The sequence below is a fragment of the Watersipora subatra genome, chromosome 4 (assembly GCF_963576615.1).
Source record: "Watersipora subatra chromosome 4, tzWatSuba1.1, whole genome shotgun sequence".
In the NCBI taxonomy this organism is placed as follows: Eukaryota; Metazoa; Bryozoa; class Gymnolaemata; order Cheilostomatida; family Watersiporidae; genus Watersipora; species Watersipora subatra.
The window spans coordinates 28,337,223-28,357,729 of NC_088711.1; the positions used below are offsets into that span (position 1 = coordinate 28,337,223).

The window sequence follows — 20,507 nt, forward strand, 5'->3', positions numbered from 1 at the left end:
TATAGAGAGTGATGATATGGAAGACCTACCAACTTTAGTTAAAGAGTCGGTAGGACAAGGCGGGAATGTGACACCTCCCCCAGAAATAAGAGAGGATGACACTACAGCTGGCTCGACCAGTCAGAATGTTGGTGATTATGTTGTGGTAACGAGGAGTGGTAGACGAGTAAGATGCAGCCGTAACCCTGACTATGTTTACTAACACTCACATCTGTTTATTACTATGGTTTCAAATATTTGTGACTGCCAGTGGTAGTGAATGGGACATAGGCCAGTTCACATCAACTCTCACATTAGTGAGAGTATGGAGGCTTTGCTTAATGCACTGCCTAAAAGAGCTGAGCTCCAGCGAGGCTAATTTACAGGTTGCAGTGGTGACACTACAGGTGATGGGGAGTAGGGAGATCCGAGCATAGACACAGATGCTTGTGGAGGAGGCTAACTCCTGAACCGTGAGGACAGGTTTTTAGGTGATGATGAGTTTCTGTGAGGTCATCAATGAGGACCTGATGGACACCGAAAGCCTCGGTGAAGATTCCTGAACCAGAATAACCGGTTAATGTGTAAGGAAGGGTTCCAATACATCACAAAGGAACATTCGCAAACAAAAGGTATGTTCCTTTTATATGCAACGTATCTTCCCTGAATGTGTTCAGGTTTTGTGCTTGTTGGTTGTGTTTGGCGTGACGCCTGTTTAACCAACTTGAAAAGAAAGGGCATGTTGTATATGCGTGTGTCTGCCTCGTGCCCGCTCGTATTGCAGGAACTTAGGTTACGCATGCCAGTCCGGTATTGAGAGGTCACACCGCAAGTACGTGGGCCTATAGGAGTCAACCATGTGGATGACTACGGAAGCTATATAAGGATGTGACGATTTGCAGACGGGGCTTTTCCCTAGTGGATTTATTGGTGAGTGTACTTATTTAACATTAAGTAAGTGAGTTAATGCAATCAGTTACTCATAGATAAAATAGATAGTTATACTGGGGTTGTATTACATTAGTGTGATGGGAAGCTAATTGACTGCCATCAACTATGAGCTGTACTACCCGAGTTGCCCGAGTGATAAAAAAGTCTTTGAGCTGAAAATTTATTTTTATATAACATTTACCATCCTAACTTTTAAACTTCATATCATGAGAAAATATTTTTAAGCAGTCCAAATGAATTAAGAGGAAAAAAACAACTGTAAAGGTTTTCAAGCTTTTTCAAACAACTACAATTTTTAAATTTCATATCATAAAAGAAGTGTTTTGTTGAAATAAACTAGGAAAAAAAATAAAACTGTAAATGTGTTTAAATGTAAAATAATTAACAAGTAATGGCTAAATATACTCTGTTTAGCTATGATTACAATGAAAAACTATATAATAAATAAGGTAATAAAAAAGTCTATTTTTTTTATAATTATAATTTAGTATAATTAAGTAGAATTTATTTTTATTTTACTTATAACAACAATTGCCACTTTAACTTTCAAACTACATATTATGAGAAGTGTTTTGTGTAATTGAAATAAATAAAAAGAAGAGAGAAAATAAAAACAACTGTAAATGTTTTCAAGCTTTTTCAAACAACTACAACTTTTAAATTTCATATCACAAAAGAAGTTTTTTGTTGAAATGAATTAGGAAGAAAACTCCAAATGTGTTTAAATGTAAATGTGAAATAATTAGCAAGTAATAGCTAACTATAATCTGTTTAGCTATGATTACAATAAAAAATTATTTAATAAATAAGGTAATAAAAAAATTTATTTTATTTTTAAATAATTATAATTTAGTATAATTAAGTATAATTTATTTTTATCTAACATATAACAACATTTGCCACTCTAACTTTCAAACTTTTTGCTTGCTTACATCAAGCAAAGATGTCCACTAACTAGTGGACATCTTAGCTTCAAGCTAGTCTATGTTCTTGATTGATATGTATTGAAATCTAATATTACATGCAAGGGCTGTTTGTGGACTGTGGCGTCATCGAATCACTCTATCACCATACAATGTCAATACTTTCAGTTGATGGCAGTCGATTAGCTTCCCATCACACCAATGTAATACAACCCCAGTATGACTATCAATCTTATCTATGAGTAACCAATGATATACAGCCCCCCCCATGTGTGGGGGCTGTATATCATTGGAGTAACTGATTGCATTAACTCACTTACTTAACACTATCTATTCAGTGCCTTTGCAAGGCATGTAGGTATTGAATTGCTTTAAATAAAAAGCATATATTAGAGTAATAAGCTATAATCATCATTTCTTTAGTATGAGCAATAATTACTATCTTAATTGTGGAAATTCATGATCATTCTCATGGCTGATGTTATTGTTCTGTCAATCACTACGACTGACTAGCACAAAAAAGAGGCGTGGCCTAAACGCTCCTTGTTGGCACCGGAAACGCTCGTGTTGTTGAAGGCGCAGTTATCACTCTAGGGGGAGATAACTCTATGGTCTCTGTAACCGTAAGATTGAGACATGCCCACTTAATAGTGCTGTCGTTTGTTTACGTTTTGCTCTCCCAACCAAAACAGCGAGTTACGTGTAGTAATTAGCGAGTGTAATTGGCAGTTGTAGCAGATTTTTGAATCTAAGGCTAAACTAAAGTCAATAACGGCCGGGCTGAGCTATTACGTAATAAACTTAGGCTTGGTAGCAAGTCAAATATTACCCTGCTCGCTGTCAATTATAGTCAAACATCGGGGAATCGGAGAAGTCTGTAAGCCAAAGTTTATGAGATGAAGATACGTTTCGTATAAGGACCATGCTGATGTTAAAAACAGCATCTGTCCTGATACATTTTTGGTATATAAGTGGCGTACTTGGCAAAACTTACAAGCCAACATGGGCGTCCCTGGAGTCACGACCATTACCTCAATGGTTCGATGAGTCAAAAATTGGGATTTTTATACACTGGGGCCTTTTTTCAGTGCCTGCTCTACACGGAGAAGACTTCTGGAATAGATGGGATGAAGCTAAACCTGGAAGTTTTTATTATGAGTTCATGAAAAAGAACTATCCAGCCGATTGGACATACGCAGATTTTGCTAACCAATTTAACACTGAGTTGTTCAACGCTGATCAATGGGTGCAGCTATTTCAAGATGCTGGAGCCAAGTAAGTTTTTGTTCAGAGTTTTATTTGATTTTTATGCACGCTTTTTGCCGGTTTACATATAAAACGTGTTAGATCTTGTGTTTGTTCATTAACGTGCAAGTGTTGCTATACTCTCTGTAGACTGAAACCAATGATATACAGCCCCCACATCGGGGCTGTATATCATTGCTGAAACATAGATTTACTATGATTCAATAAAATTTGAACAGCATGCAATAAGGCAAAAAGTAAATGTAAGGCAAAGACGTTAATAAGCTCTCCAACTTCTTTGCATATACCCTAATATTTTATTTTATGTACTATTTTTAGATATATAGTTTTCGTAAGCAAGCATAAAGAAGGTTTTTCCAACTGGAACACCAACTACTCGTTTAATTTTAATTCGATGGCGGCTGGACCAAAAAAAGATCTTGTAGGTGGGTATTGATTTTTCATTTTATGATTTCTAACCACCTGGCCATAGAAAATGTAGATCCGCAAACATTTTTTTATGTATTAGGAGAAATTGCGTCTGCAGTAAGAAAAACTGATCTAAAGCTTGGACTCTATCACAATTGGCTTGATAGGCATAATCCTCTGTTTCTTATGGATGAAGCGAGTAACTACACAACCCGAGTATATATCAAGGTAAATGGTTTGCATATTATTTGACACATCACTCTACATTCATGCTATGGATTCAATTTCTGTGCAATTATCTGTTATCTACGTCTCGCGTATGAGTTTAGGCACATGACGAAGATGGGCGCAGTTTTAGCCGTGTCTCTCCGTTAACCGTAGAGCATAATAGAAAACAACCTTTTTACTTTACTAACACACAATGCTTCTTTTTTGCTTAGAGTGTAAGCCGTGGACACCAGCTAGACTTTGGTTTCTCAAGTCATTTGTAATTGTTGGTTGCCAACGATGTCTATAGTAACACTTTAGTGAGGCTGATGTGCTGGACCAAGTAAACCTCTTTTCAATTATATTTTCTAGTCCTAGTTGGTTAACAACATGTTTGCTGTTACAGCATTCACTGAAACTTTAGTCTTTGAATTTAGCTATGAAAATCATTATTTTGTTCCACTAGTACCCTAACAGTTCAGCGTTCTGTGAGAGATTGTCAGGTGCGCCAATAAAGCATTGAGAATAAGTATGTGCACAATAATTCTACACCATTGCAAGGTGAATAAAAGGCGCAGGTGGTAGCATGCTGCATAGTGAATCCGGTTGTTGTGGTTTCGAATCTTGTGTGAAGCAATTGTTTATCTTAACGTTTAATCCTGGCTGCTGACAGACAAACAGATTCAACTTTTATTTTAGTGAAATTATAGAAATTCATCTTTGTGAATTGATTTCAGTGGCATTAGCGGTGTGTGTTTTGCTAATAAACTTCAGACTATGACAGTCCAAAGTTCCTTTCTTTATCAGCTTATGGTCGTATGAAGTCGTATGCTCCATTTAAGCCTTTAACAGACGCTCATCTCCCTCTATACAAGTGATTGACATGGTTAGTTGACTCCTACATGTAGGTTCATCATATTGTAGAACAAGGCAATTCCTGAACTGCATGAACTGATAAACACATATAAACCAGACCTTCTCTGGTCAGATGGCACCCTGAGAGGCACTGAGGAGTATTATACCTGCAAGGAGTTTCTTGCCTGGCTCTACAATGAAAGGTTATTGATTATCAATAATTATGATGACAATAAAAGTGGCTCACTATGGATAAATACTAAATAGTAAGCCGAGCTGAGGGCCCCCTTGAGACTGGTAGCTGAATAGAGTATCTTTAGTAGGTTGGTGAGAGCGAACTACTGCTGGCAAACAAGATGTTTGTCATTTATGGTTATTTATTCACTTTTTGCTGACTAGTATCATTGCCACAAGCCACGAGTTGTCTAGCATGTCTTTATGACCTCAAACCTTATTATGTTGAACCCTATGACCTTGAATCCTATTATGTTGAACCCTATGACCTTGAATCCTATTATGTTGAACCCTGACCTTGAACCCCATTATGTTGAACCCTATGACCTTGAATCCTATTACCTTAAAAGTCAGCTCTGTATCTTCTCTCAATCTTTCATACAGTTCGCGTACCGTCAATTCCGCGAATTATTAAAATCCGCGAATAATTAGTTTTACTTTTTAAAGGTTGACATGCAATCAAATTCACATTACAGTTGTTTGGTATTAAAAGATTCACCATGTCTTACTCTTTTGTGTTGTAGGTACAGAATATGTGGAAATGTGATTACAAGCTTTTAAAAGCTCAAAAACGAAAAGCCCCAGTAGATTGGAAACAGTTCATTTCTCTGACGTATTCATTACATTTGGTTATTGTTTTGTCACGCGATGTTCTCACGTGAATTGAAAGGCCAATAAAAGGCTCAATATAAAACTTCTCGTAGCACTAATTTATGACAAACACTTCGGGTTTTACCAAAGACCCCGTATCAAATATAGATGCTCGCTACTTTACAGTTTTGTTTCTGCTTGGTCTAATCGTCTAGTCGTAATCTGATCATGTGACCCATACTTCACGAATAATTTCTGCAGCATTTTTCGATTATCACAGGTGACCAACAGGCTCGTCATGTTTATCAGACAATGATATGTACTCCTTCGAGCTAAAGTTAAAAAATTAAACAAATTTTTTACGGTAGGTTTTAGGATATCAGTGCTGAAAGTGACAGCATTACAATGACAATAAAATAGACGCGTAAGAACAATAGACATGGTTTTATTGAATGCGTGAAGTATATTTGTGAAAATATTTCGACGAATGAGGTTGCTTGAAAGTGGAAACAGAAGCCATCTCATACAACTACATCACATTTGAGCCATTTTTGAAAGAGAATCCAAACTACGGCGGTCTCGTGTGGCTGCGATTAACTGTTCGTTTTTTAGCTTTCAGGAGCTTGTAATCACATTTCCACATATTTTGCACCTACAACACAACAGAGTAAGACATGGTGAATCTTTTGATACCAAATAACTGTAACGTGAATTTTGTTGCAAGTCAACCTTTAACATAAAGGTGAATAACTACTACCTCAAATTAAAAACTAGCCGCTAGGTGGAGTTAGTAAACGTATCGGAGTTCCAAACTCTTTTAAAATTATCGCCGAGCTTTGAGTTAAGCTCATTGCCAATGCATGACACTTTCCAAAACTGTTCAAGGCTGTCACAAGTTTTTCGGAATTCCGCATGGCGTTGTCATCGCAAAAATCTCCTGCAGTTCTTTACATTGACATCAACTCCATCAACATCTAATACTAAAGCTGATGATGATAATGATTCTGATCTGGACATGGTATGTATTTGAGTTCTCTTGTTTAAAAACTGATCGCTTTCATTCAATACTTCAGCTATTGTTTTTCAACTTAGTATTGGAATACTGTAGTATTGGAGTACTGTAGTATTGGAGTACTGTAGTATTGGAGTACTGTAGTATTGGAGTACTGTAGTATTGGAGTACTGTAGTATTGGAGTACTGTAGTATTGAAGTACTGTGGTATTGGAGTACTGTGGTATTGGAGTACTGTAGTATTGGAGTTCTGTAGTATTGGAGTACTGTGGACTGTGGTATTGGAGTACTGTGGTATTGGAGTACTGTAGTATTGTAGTAATGTAGTATTGGAGTACTGTAGTATTGGAGTACTGTACTATTGGAGTACTGTAGTATTGGAGTACTGTAGTATTGGAGTACTGTAGTATTGAAGTACTGTAGTATTGGAGTACTGTAGTATTGGAGTAATGTAGTATTGGAGTAATGTAGTATTGGAGTACTGTAGTATTGGAGTACTGTAGTATTGGAGTACTGTAGTATTGGAGTACTGTAGTATTGAAAGTCGTGAATATCTTTTACTAAATAAGGAATCAGTTGAAGTAAATACAACACATGCAATTTAACAAATGACTTCTTAATGTTCTACTTCTCTGGATTTTTTTGCTAATAAGTAGTTCTAACTTGGCTTGTTAATATCTTTCTTTTTGCGTTCACGGCAGATTGAGAATGCAACAGAAGCTATTCCGATTTCGAAAACTAGAGACCAGTATTTTAACTACACCGATAATGAACGCCTTACAATTTGAAAATATTTGTATAACTATGGCACAGCGTCTACTTTGCGAAAAATTCCAAATTTTAAAAACGAGTCAACTGTATGAACGTAGCTGAAAGTCTACAAGGAGACATTTTCCACATTAAAAAGGAAATTCAAAGAAGAATAGGATCCCAAAATCCATTTGGTGTCATGCTTATATAACAAACATGATGATAAGCGTGGACGCCCTAAGAAACTAAGAAACGAAATGGACAATCTTGCGATTAAAAAGCTTTAAGAAATTAGCATAGGTGGTAGTGTGATTAATCGGCGGATTCCCATGTACGTGGGAAGGGCGATTATTCGCAAAAAGAATTCGGGTCTTCTTAAAGAAAATGGAGACAGCATTGAGCTGCTGACTAAGGGCTGGGTGAAATCTCTGTTCAAAAAAATAGGACACACACAACGGAAGACCACTACTGGAAAGCTTCAGCTCCCTCCGAGCTACATAGAGGAAGTGTCGCTAACTTTTACGCATGAGATTTTCCAGCATGTTATGGCCAAAAGAATTCCTTTGTGTCTGATCCTTAATTGGGACCAAACACCACTCAAGTATGTGCCAGTTTCAAATAAAACAACCTGCCCTGCAAGGGCTCATCAAAAGTAGCCATTAACAACCTTAGCGATAAGAGACTTACTGTTGCCGTGGCAGTGTCTAAAGAAGGCACGATGCTTCCCTATCAGCTTATTTACTTAGGTAAAACTGCTTAGTTTGCCGCAGCACAAAGTGCCTCCAAGCTTTGATTTACAACTCAACCCTAGCCACCAGTCTAACGAGAAGACAATGATTAAATATATGGAGAATGTCATTTGACCATGTCTACATGAAACGAGGACTGGACTTGGCAAACCAGATACGCCAGCTCTTCTTTTCTAATTCTCTATGGCACTTTTCGAGCCCACCACACTGAGGCTTCAAGAGCAAGCTCAGCTCCATGAATGTAATCTGCGTGCAGGTAAACCTAGATTTTAGATTGATACTTTCTTAAATTTGTATCAGTTTTATAACATGGCCCAAACCCTGTTTTTTGTTTCATTGTTTGTAGGGCATAGTTCAGGCCAACCAATATTCAACTGCAGTTTGTTTTATAGATTCCCAAGAACATGACTGACATCCTGCAGCTATTAGATCTCTCAGTCAATAAACTGTTTAAACTTTATCAAATCACAATTCTCACAATGATAAGCTTATAAATTTAAAATGTGTCTGACTGCGGAGCCATAAAAAATTGCTGTGTAAACGAAGGCATTTAAAAAACTCTGCGAATGCTCTTCAATTTGCATGTTGAAGCATTGGATGCAAAAAGAATCTGCTTGAAAAACCTGTTTTGAATTAATCTTAACTGTTTATAAAATGGCAGGATGTTTGATTAAAGCATAATTTTTTGATTCACAGGTACACAGAACAAGTCATGGAGGTCGGCCATCATTACGAGATGGTTGCATCACTAATGAAAAACATAACAAAGCTCAGGGAGGTGCATGCCCAGTGACTCTGTGAATTGTACAGGCACTTTCTGCTATCATCACAGAGGGCTATCATACAGAATGGGTTCACCAAAGCAGGAATATCATTGGGAGAGAAACAACCAGTCAACCTAGACCCCTTCACCAATAACTCCTTGCTATCGCTGTAGCAAACATGATTATACGATTATATTATATATATATTCATATATAGAGATATATATTCAGAATATATATACAGTGCACCTTCAGGATACGATATTGATCCGTTCCAGGGTTGGCATCGTACGGTAAAAAATTCGTATGTAGAGGTATAGAGACCATTGTAATTATACAATGCAACCATTCTCTGGTAAAAATCGTCAAAATTTTATAAAAATGTGTACACATTGAAAATTAGTAACAAAATAGTATGTTAACTTTAGTAATTATAGTTACCTACAGTAATTGTACTGTATTTAGTGTATTTTAATGGTTATGATCTGCAATAGAATGCAACATTATGTGTGTGCCAAATGCAGTATTTACGGTAAGAAGTTCTTACCTTCAAGACGTACGTATAACATAAACTTTGAATTCACCTAAAATAAGTTTAGCTTACTCAACTCACACTTAAACTAACTTTTAGTATGTATTTTTAACTATTTTACTGAATTTCAACTCTTCATCACGAAAATTTTATCACTCATCAGTTTCTGTCTTCACTTTCACTATAACATTTAGCGTGTCTGGTTAAAACCTTTTTCAACCTAATTCAACATGAAAGGCCGAGTGATGCAGTTATCGAAAGGGACCTCTCGCACGCTTGACCATTTAATGGCAATCGAAAAGAAAAATGAAATTTTATTTACTATACAACACATACATACCTTTGGAGTAACGTGACTTGAGCTGGTCCATGTAGCTAGTAGAGCAAAGAGGAGGCAAAGACATATCAATGCTAACTATGTTACTGTACACTGGAAAATAAATATGTCTAGTCCTGTCCAATTTTTTTACTGGTTTTAAAAGAAAAAGTTTACCACTTTTGGGTTTCGGGTTTTGGGTTCTGGAAAGCAGAAATGGCCAGGAAAACACAGCTTTCCTACTGGGACAGAGAGTGCTCTAAGAAAGCAAACTAACTTGGTACAATGTAGAAGATAGCCTACGGTACTTGATTACTTATTGAAGATGATGCTTGCTGGTGCACCGTAAATGCTGGTGCAATGCAAAAAATTGCTAGCTAGCTAACGCTTGTTAAAGGATCCAAAGAAGGTTATACAATAGTTTATCTTGTATGAAATGTGCACAAGAATCAATGTAACCATACATACAGAAGTTTTTACGTATTTATACCCTAGAGGGCAGGGCTTTAGCAAGTTCTAAAAAATAATATGGATGCGTCAACTATCTTGAGTAGCTGGTTATATATGAGTTACATACGATGATTTGTACTTACGTAGTAGAAAACAGGCCCGCTTGCAAAGACATGGTTAAACAAGAAAATAAAACATAAAATCTGTGTCCTTAAATAGTACAGCGTGTGTCCTTCTTTGCAATTTGTTAGAGCTTTCAATTTCTAATTCATTCTAAATTTTGAGACATGTTTTTATTTTATAACTGTATTTAACAATGTTGAATAAAAGCTCATTGCACTCATTAATATGGTTACTACAATTTGTGGCCAAAACTAACTTTTCATGTGCAATAGAAGAGGAGTTACGATCGTCGATCAATTGTAAGATTAGATTACCGTAATGATGCTATCAAATAATATATAAATCTATAAATAAATCTATAAATAAATCTGCAAATCTACAAATTTACAAGTTACTGTAAAACCTTTAATTGAACGCCATGACGCTCTATTTTTCAACCTTTCTGTACTAGCGGTCAATTGGAGGCGGTGATCAAATAGAGGCTGGCGGTGTATTTTCCAACTGGCTCGTCAGAATTTTGGGAAGATAATTTAGCCCTATGCCGGGTGAAGCAATTGTTGCGTATGTTTAGCCCTCTTTTTTCCGGTAGACTGATATTAAACCTTTTGGATGCAATAAATTTGCTCAATTAATTCAACTTGCCAATCTGCAAATAAATCTGCAAATTTGTGAGTTATATAATCATAATGAATCAAATGCTACAAATATATATTCATGAACAAGTGACATGAATGAATCATACTTATATTACATGCAGGAACAAAATTAAACGTTTTTAAAACGAAAATATTTTCGTTTTCTAGGATAGCTGCATTCTGATTGCTGCTTTCGATGGAACGAACATCTTCTGGTTGTCCGATATCTTCCACAATGTCATCTGATTTCAACTCTTCTGCACTGCTGAACTAGTCAATATTAGCGTCCAAACAAATTTTGTCACAACAAAGCTTTCACGCTCTGCATTTAGCACCAATGCAACGCGTATAGGTTTTGCTCGCTAAACGTAACCTTTGGTTCAAAACTTGCAAACCAGTTTTATATACATGTACTTCGAAGTATCAAAACTGTGTTAAACAAGGAACCTACTATTAGCCTAAAACAGTTATTAATTATTTCTATGGCATTGCTTTCAAAGTTTAAACACAAAAAATGAAAAGCTTTGGAGTTGGACAACAAGAGAATTAATTGTTATTGATGTAAACTATTCATTATTAATACGATTTGTGGACACTTTTGTACTGATCACTTGATATTATGGGTTCATAAAAATCAAAAATTGTCCAAGTGGCAGTCAAATAGAGGTGGCGTTCAATTAGAGGTTTTACGGTATATCATAGGTCACAAGGCATGCTTATAAAGAACTCACTGCTTCAAAGTTATATGAGGCCTGGGCTGTCGCAGCTGCACTTTAGTATTGGCTCTGCTTCTGCGTTTTACAACTATGTACATGTATTTGGCTTTATATGCATAGGTAATCTATTAGAAGTGTCATAAAGATATACATTGTATTTGGTATTTTAAATCAGTATTTGTGCTGACTCAATCTTGACCTTAGTAGGCCAATAGCTAGTATACATTTTGGGAGAATAAATTGATTTGATGGGCATGTAGAGTTGAACTGGTTTTTTATGTGAAAGCATGCAGCTGAAAAGGATGAAACATTGTAATACTTATTATAATTATTATAATAATCTATAAACTAATTGTCTAGTGCAAATTGGTTAGTTTTATAGGAGCAACTATTAGTTCATAGCATGTACCTGCTGACAGTATGTTAGTGCCTAGCTATCTAATATATGTATTGTCTACCTGCAGTCCAGTTAAAGATACCATTATTGTAAATGATCGCTGGGCAGATGGTACAGCTTGTCAACATGGTGGATATTTCACTTGTAAAGACAGATACAATCCCAAGGTATAGCATTTGTATACAGAATAAATATACACTACTGTACGCATAAGAATACTATTGTGTTGGTGCGTATAGATGAAATCACTTTCTGTTAATAATTTTTGGAGTTGTTTCTCCTTACATTTAGTTTATGCCATGCTTCATACTTATCAAAAGTACAATTTTTTGTAAGCTTATTTGTTTTCTCGTAAACTGTCGTTTTGTTTATTTATCCCGCAGCACCGTCTATTTTTCTACTGCTTTTGCAATTATTTGTACAAGTGTCATTGTGTTAAGAAGACAATCAAGTTGTGACCTATGAAGTTAAGCAGTACCAATATGTTTTTGTATGTTGAAACAACTATTTTTATAAGAATACATTGTACGTGGTTTAATTTGGTTTAGAGCCTTGAACTGATGATAAGGATTTCAAGTAATTACATAAGCTTTAAAGCAACTGCTGTATATAAAAATAGTAGACATCTAAATGTGAAACCTTTCATTATCTGTAAAAAAGAGATTTTTTTATTGCAGGGTTGATACAAAAAAATCAAACAATTTAAATTATTGATTTAGACAATTGATTTAAATCATGTTTTTAACTTTTTTTCATTCTTTTAAAATTGTGCAAAAACAGTGTTTCTTGACAAACTCATGTTTTGATGTAAATGCTCCTTTGTCATGAATCAGCGAGTGTAATCAAGATAATTGACTGCATGTCTAGCAAACTGCTACAGAAGAGTATGTGTGTTGTATATGCTACAGTGCATGTGTTGTATATGCTACAGTGCATGTGTTGTATATGCTACAGTGCATGTGTTGTATATGCTACAGTGCATGTGTTGTATATGCTACAGTGCATGTGTTGTACATGCTACAGTGCATGTGTTGTATATGCTACAGTGCATGTGTTGTATATGCTACAGTGCATGTGTCGTATATGCTACAGTGCATGTGTTGTATATGCTACAGTGCATGTGTTGTATATGCTACAGTGCATGTGTTGTATATGCTACAGTGCATGTGTTGTATATGCTACAGTGCATGTGTTGTATATGCTACAGTGCATGTGTTGTATATGCTATAGTGCATGTGTTGTATATGCTACAGTGCATGTGTTATATATGCTACAGTGCATGTGTTGTATATGCTACAGTGCATGTGTTGTATATGCTACAGTGCATGTGTTGTATATGCTACAGTGCATGTGTTGTATATGCTACAGTGCATGTGTTGTATATGCTACAGTGCATGTGTTGTATATGCTACAGTGCATGTGTTGTATATGCTACAGTGCATGTGTCGTATATGCTACAGTGCATGTGTTGTATATGCTACAGTGCATGTGTTGTATATGCTACAGTGCATGTGTTGTATATGCTACAGTGCATGTGTTGTACATGCTACAGTGCATGTGTTGTATATGCTACAGTGCATGTGTTGTATATGCTACAGTGCATGTGTCGTATATGCTACAGTGCATGTGTTGTATATGCTACAGTGCATGTGTTGTATATGCTACAGTGCATGTGTTGTATATGCTACAGTGCATGTGTCGTATATGCTACAGTGCATGTGTTGTATATGCTACAGTGCATGTGTTGTATATGCTACAGTGCATGTGTTGTATATGCTACAGTGCATGTGTTGTATATGCTACAGTGCATGTGTTGTATATGCTACAGTGCATGTGTTGTATATGCTACAGTGCATGTGTTGTATATGCTACAGTGCATGTGTTGTATATGCTACAGTGCATGTGTTGTATATGCTACAGTGCATGTGTTGTATATGCTACAGTGCATGTGTTGTATATGCTACAGTGCATGTGTCGTATATGCTACAGTGCATGTGTTGTATATGCTACAGTGCATGTGTTGTATATGCTACAGTGCATGTGTTGTATATGCTACAGTGCATGTGTTGTATATGCTACAGTGCATGTGTTGTATATGCTACAGTGCATGTGTTGTACATGCTACAGTGCATGTGTTGTATATGCTACAGTGCATGTGTTGTATATGCTACAGTGCATGTGTTGTATATGCTACAGTGCATGTGTTGTATATGCTACAGTGCATGTGTTGTATATGCTACAGTGCATGTGTCGTATATGCTACAGTGCATGTGTTGTATATGCTACAGTGCATGTGTTGTATATGCTACAGTGCATGTGTTGTATATGCTACAGTGCATGTGTTGTATATGCTACAGTGCATGTGTTGTATATGCTACAGTGCATGTGTTGTACATGCTACAGTGCATGTGTTGTATATGCTACAGTGCATGTGTTGTATATGCTACAGTGCATGTGTCGTATATGCTACAGTGCATGTGTTGTATATGCTACAGTGCATGTGTTGTATATGCTACAGTGCATGTGTTGTATATGCTACAGTGCATGTGTTGTATATGCTACAGTGCATGTGTTGTATATGCTACAGTGCATGTGTTGTATATGCTACAGTGCATGTGTTGTATATGCTACAGTGCATGTGTTGTATATGCTACAGTGCATGTGTTGTATATGCTACAGTGCATGTGTTGTATATGCTATAGTGCATGTGTTGTATATGCTACAGTGCATGTGTTATATATGCTACAGTGCATGTGTTGTATATGCTACAGTGCATGTGTTGTATATGCTACAGTGCATGTGTTGTATATGCTACAGTGCATGTGTTGTATATGCTACAGTGCATGTGTTGTATATGCTACAGTGCATGTGTTGTATATGCTACAGTGCATGTGTTGTATATGCTACAGTGCATGTGTTGTATATGCTACAGTGCATGTGTTGTATATGCTACAGTGCATGTGTTGTATATGCTACAGTGCATGTGTTGTACAATGCTAGTAAAAGCTGGTACAGTAGCATTTTACTCATCAACTGCATCAATTGCACCGAAGAAGAACATGCTTAAATATTTAAAACTACCTTTTTACATATTTGACTCTCATTCATACTTTGTGTGAAACTGCTAGTAGCTCTACTCTACTACCCTACATGTAGTTTACACATTATAACTTTATATGGCAGTTGAATGCAAGATACTATATAAGAATTTGTCAACTTAAAACGTTTAAGTCACCAATACTGAAAAGTGGGTTCGACATCTTTCTGATGTACATTGCAATACACAAACAACTTGTCTCAAGCAAAACGAGTGAAAAAAATCACAAACGACGAAAAAATAACTTAAATTGATTTAAATTGAAAAAATATGATTTTTCATTTTTTTTAATAACACAATTTTTTCCAAGCCTGTTTTATTGTTACCTTTCTTTAGAGACACATGAACAGCAATCTAGGCTCAACAATGTATGGTTTGGGTAATGGAAGTACACAGTCTAATTTATACTAGATGTACTTTAGATAACCTTAGTTTGTATTCTATTTATTATTTTTTCCTTTTTTTAGCCGCTTATTCTACTTTATCATAGTTTGAGAAATTTTAAGTTTATCAAGTTTTAAATCACTTCCTATGTTGGGACAAGTATTTACTCAAATTTTATTTCGTATCTCAGAAATTTGTATGTAGAGGTGATCCCAAGTCGAGGCTTGGTATAGTAACCTTTCTATAGCATATATTTACTACAACAATCACAGTACAATTTTAGGTATTTTTGCTGTCTCATGTTTGGCAGTTTCTAGAACACCTTTGCATTCTTGGGATATCTTTATAGACATTAAACTCACTTAATGTTTGCTGATTTTAGGTTCTGCAGAAGAGGAAATGGGAAAGTTGCAACACACTTCAGAACAGTTGGGGCTACCGGAGAGATGCTGATCTGCTGAATTTTCTTACGATAAAAAGCATCCTCACTACGCTAGCTCAAGTGGTGAGGTGAGATTTCAAATGAGTTTTAATATGTACAACCTGTTGGCTTGCAGTAGAAGTAGTAGAAGTAGTAGAGGTAGTAGAGGTAGTAGAGGTAGTAGAGGCAGTAGAGATTTATTGTAATACTGGGAAGATCACCAATTTACAATCTGACCGCTTTTTCATTTCAAGTAATTCTGTGCTTCGTACAGTCTTATATTGTTTGCTTGCACTTTATGTACTGTGACTTCATACCGAACGTTTCAGTTGTGGTGGAAACTACCTTCTAAATGTTGGACCAACTCATGATGGTAGAATTCTACCAATATTTGAGGAGAGGTTGAGACAGATGGGGGCATGGCTTAAAGTCAATGGAGAAGCGGTATATGCTAGTTCACCCTGGAGATATCAGAATGATACCACGAGTGAGAGTGTCTGGTAAGTGGCGTAACAGATCTATAAGTTTTGATGTCCGTGAGTCATCGAGGCATCTTTCAATTCAAGGAGCTAACAAATTATTAGAATTTATAGTTCAAAAGCATTGCAGGAAATGTCGGGTACCCTCTTTAAAGGTTTATTTGCAACAAAATTCACATTACAGTAATACTTCAACTTACGAGTGCCCCAACGTACGAGAAACTTGAGATACAAGCCAGCTTTTAAGCAAGTTTCAGCACTAACATACGAGCCATGTTTGAGATACAAGCATGTGAGTCAGTTGCCAAGTATGTCGGAGGTGTTTTATGAGAACAGCATCACTCTGTATTTTTCAACTGCTCAGGTTATACTTTTGTACCGTGTTTTTTGTGCACGATTTTCAGTGCAGAATTATGTGAATTAAAAGTACTGTGCGTAGACCGAAAGTTTGCCAGTAAAATGAAAGATAATGCAAAGAAAAAGCGAATGATGACAATTGATATTAAACGGAAAAATATTGAACAATATGCGAAATGTGTATGCGTGATTGAGCTAGCTCAGCAATATGACAGAAATACATCCACAATTATCAAACAGAAGGATTATATTCAGGGCATTTAGTTTGCAAAAGGACTAACCATAGTTTCTAGACGGCGCAGCGATCTTCACGACGGCTGATGGAGAGACTGCTCAAGCTTTGGATAAAAGACAAACAATTGGCCGGTGACGGCGTAACTGAAACGGTTCTATGTGAAAAGGCCGGTGCTATCCATCAAGACTATAAAAATAGACATTCGGACAAGTTGGCTAGCGGTCGTGCATTTACCCTTTGTGATGACACCTGTGTTCGTCCTAATCGCAACATTTTGAAAGGGTGACAAAGGCAAACATCCTTAAATAAGTTCCTCTTAATACGGCCGGCTGGTCGTGAGAGCTAAACAACGGAAAAATTAGCCTACTAGCGAGAAACTTAAAACTATGAACGCCGAAGAAATTTTAATTATGTTATGTTAAAAATGAAAGTTTGCTTTTAGGTTTGCTTCTAAGTTTGTCTTTTAAGACTTTGATAAAATTCAAATTTATCAAGGTCAACTGTTGTAATGAAGAATAAAGTTATCTCTCCCTCCCTGGCAAATGCTAGCGTTAGCTGTTATTGTATGTATTTAATTTTACATTTTAATTAATCACATTTCCTTGCATTATTTTTTAATTGTTGCTTTTTGAAAGCATATGGTAAGTTAGGACTATAACCAACATGTTCTTTCTGTTACATTAGCTTGTTTTGAGTGTTTTATTTGCATTTTTTACAGTATGGAAACCAATCAATATATATTTAATTGTTCTATATATAAATAAATTACACCAACATGCGAGTAAATTGACATACGAGCTAAGTCTCAGAATGCATTAAGCTCGTAAATCGAAGTATGACTGTACAGTTATTTGATATCAAAAGATTCACCATGTCTTACTCTGCTATGTTGTAGGTGCGAAATATGTAAAAATGTGATTACAATCTCTTAAAAGCTTAAAAACGAACAGTTAATCGCAGCCATCAGAATGCCGTAGTTTGGAAAATCCTTGTTTCGATAACATACTCAAACATTGTGTTTATTGTTTTGACACGTGATGTTGTCACGTGAAATTAAAGGCCAATAAAAGGCTCAATATAAAATGTCTCGCAGCACTAGTTTATGACAAACACTTCGGGTTCTACCAGAAAACCCGTATTAAGTGTAGATGCTCGCTACTTTACAGTTAGTTTGGTCTAATCATCTAGTCGTAATCTGATTATGTGACCCATACTTCCTGCCAAATGGCGCGAACTATTTTTGCAGCATTTTTTGACTATCACAAGTGATCAACAGACTCGTCATGTTTATCAGATGATGATATGCACTACTTTGAGCTAAGGTTAAAAAATTAAACGAGTTTTTTGAGTAGGTTTTGAGATATCAGTGCTCAATGTGACAGCATTATAATGATGATTAAACAGACGCGTGAGAACAATAAACATGGTTTTATTGAATGCGTGAAGTATATTTGTGAAAATATTTCGACGAATGAGGTTGCATGAAAGTGTAAACAGAAGCCATCTTGTTCAACTACGTCCTAGCCAACGTTCAACTACATACTAACCATAGTTTCTAGACGGCGCAGCGATCTTCACGACGGCTGATGAAGAGACTGCTCAGGCTTTGGATAAAAGACAAACAGTTGGCCGGTGAAAGCCGGCCAATTGTTTGAGCCGGCTTATTTGAACGGCCGTATTTGAGCCGTTTTGGAAAGGGATTCCAACTTACGGCGTTTTCGTGATGGCTGCGATTAACTGTTTGTTTCTGAGCTTTTAAGAGCTTGCAATCACATTTCCACATATTTTGCACCCACAACACAGCAGAGTAAGACATGGTGAATCTTTTAATATCAAATCACTGTAATGTGAATTTTGTTGCAAGTCAACCGTTAAGGGAAAGCAACTCTAATCATGGCTTCCTTAATATGTACAGTTTTTGGTGTATTATATCAACCGTTACGGTTCAGACAATTTTGTGTGCTACATTTTTTGTTATGGTCGTCTTCAGGTACACACAGAAGAAGTCAAACAGTTCAAGTGGATACAGTGTTTATGCATTTGTACTCGAATGGCCTGAGAATAATAAACTCACTCTGGGCTCCCCCATAGCCACCCCTACTACAACTATTTGCATGCTTGGATACTCAGATGTTAATCAGTACTTTGAGTACAGCAGAAGGAGAGACGGAGCTGGTCTGGTAGTCAAGTTTCCTTACATTCCACCAAACAAGTTACCTTCATTTTATGCCTGGGTACTTAAACTAGACAACCTTGGTAACTAAGGTGTTTACACAGCAAGCATAATGGAATTCCATTATTATTGCAAAATGAATGTTATTTTATTGTCGCTGTTATTCATACTATTTGCTGATCATCATATGCTAATACTCATGATTTCTGGGATTTCTGTTTTACCAATGTTAATTTAACTAATTTTTTAATTGACAACTCAATTAACCAAATTGTTCAAGCTTTTTTATGTTTTAGACAATTTTTTTAACTTATCACGCTTTATGAAATAGTTAATAATATAATACTACCTCTATTGATGAAGACTCATGTAGCATCTAAAGATAGAATGTCACAGAATCATAATAAAGATGCGACATTAAATTGAGTTAACAAGGCACTAGAAACTTTTGCTTTCGGTATCACCTACTGAGGAGTTATCTCTCACTGTTTGGAAAATTTTCACAGATCTATCATTTTCGACATATCAACATGCAGACTATTGCCTGCTATGGCGGATTAGAATGCCCCGGGTTTGCATAAACCGAGTTATATTTACAAACTTGAGTTTGTAAAAATAAGATGCAATATACTGGTACTACGGTAGCATAACCGTAGATCTAGTTATATTAACAATGGTACAGCGACAGGCACCCGTTAGCTAATAGAAATTAAACTATGTATGTATGTACTGTAACGTTAGAACTTATGGCGGATTAGAGTGTCCCGGTTTTGCAAACCGAGTTGATGAATCGAATTATATTTAAAAACTTGAGTTTGTAAATAGAACTCGGTTTATTAATTCGGTTTGCACTTGTTTCTGGATTGTCACAATTGTGGGGACGTGCGATATCCCTCACATTAGATCACGAATCAAGTCAAGCGCTACGTGTCTCATAATTGGAGGATTGATTGAGAATCAGTGTTTCCAGTGGCGAGTCCGTTTCACACTCATTTTCGCAATGGCGATATCTATTCGATTTTTGCAAAATATATAGTTGGAAAAAGGCTTCATACTCAGTTATATGTAGATGCACGGGCAATTGTCGTTTTAAAAAATTATTCTGACCATTTATCTGTCGTAAGAAATAATTTATATTTTGTTAAACGCAGTAAATTGCACAAAACAAATAGGGTAAAAGTTGGCCTTCATCAGTAAATTCTGTTATGTATCCCTTTGCAGTGAATAAAGTTTTGTAGGCTTTGTGACGAGTCATACCTTTGAAAAGGAGGCGAAAAGGTACCCTAGCTAGCGCCGCAATGTAGAATGCAATAGGCGACTGCTGATTGCGCACACTGAAGGCGTAGTTTTGGCAGCCGATGCGTTGCTGACGCGTATGACAGCAGCATTTGTCTACGTCGCAATTATGATGGAATCAGAGTCGTGTAGTGCGCGGCTCTGGACTGAATTACACGTGCGTACTGGAAAATCCAACAAGGCTATCATGGGCTTCATACAGGGCTG

At 36.4% G+C, this 20,507-nt stretch overlaps 1 protein-coding gene across 1 annotated transcript; it reads left to right on the forward strand.

Annotated features, from left to right (window-relative positions):
- Nucleotides 1-16: 16 nt before the first annotated feature.
- Nucleotides 17-19,105, forward strand: LOC137394117 (alpha-L-fucosidase-like). Its single transcript, XM_068080836.1, has 9 exons — nucleotides 17-166; nucleotides 2,851-3,128; nucleotides 3,438-3,544; nucleotides 3,628-3,755; nucleotides 4,659-4,792; nucleotides 11,926-12,025; nucleotides 15,722-15,849; nucleotides 16,090-16,260; nucleotides 18,822-19,105. The coding sequence occupies exons 1-9, from the start codon at nucleotides 17-19 to the stop codon at nucleotides 19,093-19,095; spliced, it is 1,470 nt and encodes a 489-aa protein (XP_067936937.1). The 3' UTR covers nucleotides 19,096-19,105.
- The last annotated feature ends 1,402 nt before the right edge of the window (nucleotides 19,106-20,507 follow it).

What these genes read in the sequence shown, in the direction of transcription:
- LOC137394117 (XM_068080836.1), top strand. Translation starts at nt 17, where the DNA reads ATGGAAGACCTACCAACTTTAGTTAAAGAGTCGGTAGGACAAGGCGGG. An exon ending in TTTCAAGATGCTGGAGCCAA is followed by an intron (nt 3,129 to 3,437) that starts GTAAGTTTTTGT and finishes TACTATTTTTAG; the next exon opens with ATATATAGTTTTCGTAAGCA. An exon ending in CAACCCGAGTATATATCAAG is followed by an intron (nt 3,756 to 4,658) that starts GTAAATGGTTTG and finishes ATCATATTGTAG; the next exon opens with AACAAGGCAATTCCTGAACT.